The sequence below is a fragment of the Eurypyga helias genome, unplaced genomic scaffold (genome assembly GCF_000690775.1).
Source record: "Eurypyga helias isolate BGI_N326 unplaced genomic scaffold, ASM69077v1 scaffold11005, whole genome shotgun sequence".
NCBI classification, from domain to species: domain Eukaryota; kingdom Metazoa; phylum Chordata; class Aves; order Eurypygiformes; family Eurypygidae; genus Eurypyga; species Eurypyga helias.
In genome coordinates, this window is record NW_010250799.1 from 1 (window position 1) to 5,769 (window position 5,769).

General features: G+C 42.6%; 1 protein-coding gene across 1 annotated transcript; it reads right to left on the reverse strand.

Annotated features, from left to right (window-relative positions):
* Nucleotides 1–1,207: 1,207 nt before the first annotated feature.
* LOC104509755 (zinc finger protein 532-like) lies at nt 1,208–4,479 on the reverse strand (the record flags this gene model as incomplete). Its single annotated transcript, XM_010151795.1, has 3 exons — nt 1,208–1,702; nt 2,552–2,699; nt 4,367–4,479. Coding segments are annotated over 3 exons (756 nt in total), but the record flags the coding sequence as incomplete, so codon positions are not given.
* Between the last annotated feature and the right edge of the window lie 1,290 nt (nt 4,480–5,769).

Sequence of the window (5,769 nt, forward strand, 5' to 3'; positions counted from 1 at the left end):
AGTTCCAACTACTTCTGAGGCAGATTGAAGTGCCAGTATTTCTTTTTTGGTTGGAGTGTAGCGGGCCTCCGATTCTCTGTATCCTTGGCTCCACAATCCTCGGGTTCACCCCTCAGGTCTCACCTGGATCTTTCTGCCAGAGACTCCAGGTAGGGCCATTCTCCCCAGCTGCGGTGTAGAGCACATTCTTTACCTCTGGCCCTGTCCGGACTGGTCCAAGGGCTACTGCATGCACAATCCCCTGCTTGATCTGTTCAAAGGCTTGTTGCTGCTCAGGGACCCATGTGAAATCGTTATTCTTACTAGTCACTTCATAGAGAGGGCTTACAATTTGGCTGCAATTTGGAATATGCATCCTCCAGAAACCCACGACACCTAGGAAAGCTTGTGTTTCTGTTTTTCTCGTTGGTGGGGACATAGCTGTGATTTTGTTGATCACTTCCATCAAGATCTGGCAACATTCATCTTGCCATTTTACTCCTAGGAACTGGATCTCTCATGCTGGTCCCTTGACCTTACTTTGCTTAATGGCAAAACCATCTCCCAGGATTTAGAAGATCTTCTTCCCTTTCTCAAAAAAATCATCTGCTGTGTCACCCCATACGATGATGTCATCAATGTATTGCAGAAGTTCTGGAGCTGCACCCTGTTCCAGTGTAGTCTGGATCAGTCCATGGCAAATGCTAGGGCTGTGCTTCCACCCCTGGGGCAGTTGATTCCAGGTGTATTGGTGATTCTGTGATTCAGAAGCACCAGTTTGTAGAATTTAAAATCTCCCCTCAGCTTTCTTCCCCTCCTCACTCTCCTCCAGGTACTGCCTTCTGACACACTTCCATTAGCTAAGCTTTCTTTCAGAAGCATTCAAACAGTTTGCGAGAACCTAAGGAATTGCCCTAGCATCCAATACTCTGTTTTAAAGAAACTTCCCTGGAAAAAAACAAAAACAAAACAGAAAACCCCAAATTTTCTACTAGAAACACATAACAGTATAAAAGTTATTAGTTTAAATATATAGAAACTCTTTTCAACTCAAATAGTGCTTCCATGGTTTTGGGGTACAGATAAAAAGGCGAAGGGGACACTTTTATGCAGAATATATTGCAACAGCCTGAACAGTACTGTTAACGCTGTGATATCGTGACCTTTTTGTAGCAAAATGGCCTTAGCATTGCATGGTGGACAGATTTCTGTGTCTCAAATGCCCGGATCACTTCTCAGCTGAACTAATTCTTTTTGACTTAATGAAGGCCATGCCGTGTGTTCTCATGTGAGTGTTTAAGGCTGCTTCCGTTTCAAAAGCCTTTGCGCATACTCTGCACCTTCTGTCTGACATCATGCTGTCGGATGATTCATCCTCGTGGTTGGGTTTATTTTCTTGCTGATTATCCTCCCCAGACCCGTTTTGTTTTGATACTGGCTGAGGCTCCTTCAGCTTATGTACAATGAAGAGGTGTCTGGAGAGGGACACGTGAGATGTGTAGCACAGTCCACATTCCCTGCATTGGTATGAAGAGCCGTCAGATTTGTGCTGAGGAATATGTTCATGAAACTGGAGGAGATTTTCTGTCGTAAAGCCACAAACAGCACACTTGTGAACTTTAAAAACATTTATCTTTAGTTTCTTCAACGGCTGCGTGATTGCACCTCGTGGAGGCTTAAATTCCAGTACAGGTTCTTCCTGTTTACGCTTTGGACTGTGAACCTGAAAGAAGCCATAAATGGTGTCATATAAGCATAAACATGCATTTCTTTTCATAACTGCTTGTGACTTGCAAACTTCAAAACCTTTCCCTTGGTAGATTCCAGTACAGCTTTAGTAAATACAACATTGAAATAACACAAGCAAATGTATGTTGTACGTGTTGAAAAACTAGGGCTTTTCTTTACCATGAATTGCACATCAAATTTGGTTTATCAGCTCTGGTAGCTAATACACTGTATAAATTTGATTAAGTATTTGCCAGCATAACTGCACCCATGTACACACACCAATGAGACCTCACTTGTGTACAGAATGTAGAATATCCATTGAGGAGCTTCCCAGCACTGCCTTCTAGAAATCCATTTTAGTTACTTAGTATTATTTCATGCCTGAAATCTGACTTGACAGATCATCTCCTGATCGTCAGTAGCCAACTAACGTGTTACCGAAGGATGAATCAACACGCACAACTTTTAAACTAATTGAACTGATAATTTTTTATATTCTCCTTGTTATTCGTCTAACATGAATATTCCTCAGGAACTGTCTGCATCCCGTGGAGCTCAGCTATGCTCCATGATGTTTATGAAGACAATGTGTATAGCTGCTGGTAAGTTATATTCTCCACAACTCAGGGATCAAACCAAACAGAGAGTCTTTCCAAAAATATGTTCTAGTTCAAGCAAGACAGAATTTGATGCAGGAACCTCTGAGACATTTTTTGGGCTGTACTTCACAGCAGATCAGACTTTTATGGGATCATAATACCTGCATCTATTTAAAGATCCCATATATGTACCCACAAAAAAATCCACTCTCAGCAACTGCATGAATCTTTTAAGTGATTACCTTTGTGTCTTCTTTTACTTCCCTTTCTTCCATATTGGCTGATTCCATCATTTCTTTCACATCCGGGTCTTTAATGCCATGCATCAACTGAATGTGTTTTTCCAACATCAGCCGCTTGGTGAAAGTACGCCTTGAGTCTGGGCAGTGCCTACATAAACACAAAGCAGACACACACAGATGCCAAGCGTCACGCTGAACAAACGTCGCAGTATTCTGAAGAATATAAACAGGACCAGTAAATAAAACCAGACTAGAGGACAGACTATTAAAGCTGGCGACAATGTTTCCCAGTGAATTGCACAGCTAAGTATTACCAGAAAATGAGCACTGTTACAAAATAAAACTGAAATGTTTGAGCAATTTGTATTCAGAGCAAATGACACATTCTCTGAAGATAATAGCCAAATGGTGCAAAGTGTGAGCCAGAATAAAATCTGGGAGCATCTGAGTTGGTTCCTTGTACCTCTGCTAACATCACTCTATTTGACACTTTCACAAGTTCTCCTTAGTTTAAATTTCATAGGAAAAGCAACCAACGTCCACACAGGATGAATGCTAGCTCCAAACGACAGTTCTGCGTTCAAACCCAAATACTTCATCTCCTTGGAACTTGCAATTCCTTCTCAGTTCCCTTTCCAACCTCTAACTAACAAGCAGAACAAGCTTGTCTTTCACAATCTGTTTTGCTTTCCCACACAGAACCAGCTGCATCACTCCTAAACCTCTTGTGTGCCTTTGGGAAGTGTGTTTCTCTAAGCTCCAATGTTGTAACATATCGTACAGGTGGTGTGAGGAGGGATGGCTAAACAAGAACTGCAGGGAAAAAGTTAAATGGTAAAACTCCCTTTCTGAGTCTCTCCTAAAGTTTTAGCTTTTGAAATGCTGTTTCATTTAACTTTATTAAAAAAAAAAAAAGAAAAAAGGACAGCGCTGTAGGAATTCTGAAATGCAAAGAGACCCACAGTAAGCTTTCTGCCCAATGGGTCTGCAAAGCCCAGGTAGTTGCACTTGTCATGGCCCAAGAGACAGTGCATAGGCTAGCTAGCTCATGCAAGCTAGTTATGAGGCAGGGTACAATGCATGGGTTGTGCAGCAGCCAGGGTGCAGGGAGACAGGAGGTCACAAAGCACTTTGTCAGTGTGCTGTGACCGCACAGCAGTCTGAGTTTCCCCACCACTGGGCCCTATGCTTTCCGTGACAAAGCCCAGATCATGCTGGGGCAAGAGAAGGGGCTAGTAAGATCTCGGCCACAGAGAATGGCCACTGCTTGCAGACTCCTGCTCAGAGCATCAAACTGTTCCACAGCATGTAAATACCTACTGAAGAGATACAACAGCAATTTTGTATTATGTATCTTACCTGATTGACATGGATGTTTCTGTTAAATTACATACTCTCTCTCCAGTCACTTCAGCATCACTAGGTATTTTTAGACATTACACACTGTTCTACATATGAGAAAGACCCTACAAATGCTGGCTTTTGTAGATTAGAAGAGTGGGTTGTATTTGAGAGCCTATTGAAATTCAAGGCCTTGCTGTAGGACTGTCAGCCATGCAAATTCTCAGCTGCGCAGTTTAGGGTTTGCTTGCCATAGCCCCCAAACAGCAGCCTTTCCGTACAGGCATTCGCAGTAGCCCAATGGGTCTCAGGCATGCAGGTAACTTGGACACTTTGGCCTGCTCATCTGTCTAAATAACCAAATCGTTTGAATGAATGGGGCACCAGCTTTTATACATCCAGACAAGAAATTCAACTGACAGCGGTTATTGTGGGTTTATAGACTGTTTCTAAATAAATAAAAGTTGCACTTACGAGCATGTATAAACCCTCCTAATGCCTTTGTGTTTGATACGGTTGTGGCGACATAAACTATGGGATGAACTGAAAGATTTGTCACACTGTCGACATGGATGTTTCTTCATTTGCTTTAAAAAAAGGAGAAAAATACATTGATTAAAAAAACTCAGTGAAAGCTGTGCATGTGTTGAACCTCTGGGTAACAGGAAAGAAGCTTTACTTACCATGTCTGGTGCTGGATCTTCAAGTACATGTCACTCCTACACTGCACAAGTCAGATGGCTTGGACCAGTGTGTGTTACACACACACCTATCACCAGTCATAAACCGGTGTCACAGAATGGATGAAATGGATTTCCAAAGCAGCAAGGAAGATCAGTGGATTGTTTCTGGATCAGTAAGGCAGTACAGAGAGAGCTGCTTTCCCTATGAGGTAACCTTTCCCTTCCCAGCACCAACTACATCTGCAGCTGCTGACTGAGCGCCTACTAGCCATATGCAAGGAGGGCGAGGAGCATGTAGCAAGGACCAGCACAACATCACAGGCACCAACACTAAAAGGGCTCAGAAACATCATGAAGAAATGACAGGTATGGTCTGATGTCAACTTGAGGGATGCCAGCTTGGGGAATTCCATGGGGTTTATTTTAAAGTTTGTGAAGGGGAAGGAGAAAGAAAAGGAAGGAAGCTGGGAAGGATGGAATGGTCTCCAGCTATGACCTTCCAGCTGGACACAGCTAGAGGAACTCTAGTATCAGAAGAAATAACATCTCCAAACCCACAGACTAGACAAGCCCCAAGAATGAATGACAGGGTCCTGTCCCTTAAATTTCATCAGTCCTAGAACTCCATCCCAACAGCATGTCTTATCAACAGGAGTAGCTGCAGTGAGGAAGTAGAAACATTCCCAATCAGATTTCCTGCTTCCTTTCACTGGCAACTAGGCTGTTCCTATTGGAAACTGTTGCTGCTTTGGCAGTAACAAGGAAATGGAAACAACATCTTGGAAATGAAATCCAAACACTGACCAAACAAACTATTGAACACCTTTCCAGACTACTTTTCAGTTTACTGTTCAACAACCCAGCGGGGCCACACTCATCATACAGTATAGATTCCTGCCAGAATCAAGGCGTCCGGGGACAAAGAAGAAATGGATTTTATTGCAACCTCCCAAGAGAAATCTAGATCTCATGGACCCAGATACCAAGTTGTCCGGGTTTAGCCCTATCTGGCAATTAAGTACCACCCAGTCGCTTGATCACCTATCTCCAGGAGTTGGAGGAAAAGACAAGGACAGCTCGTAAAAGTTGAGATAAGAACTATTTAAGAATATAAATGAAAACTGTAGTGATATTATATACGAACAATACTACTACTAAGTAATTAAAAAAACCCCAGAAAATAGAACATATGAT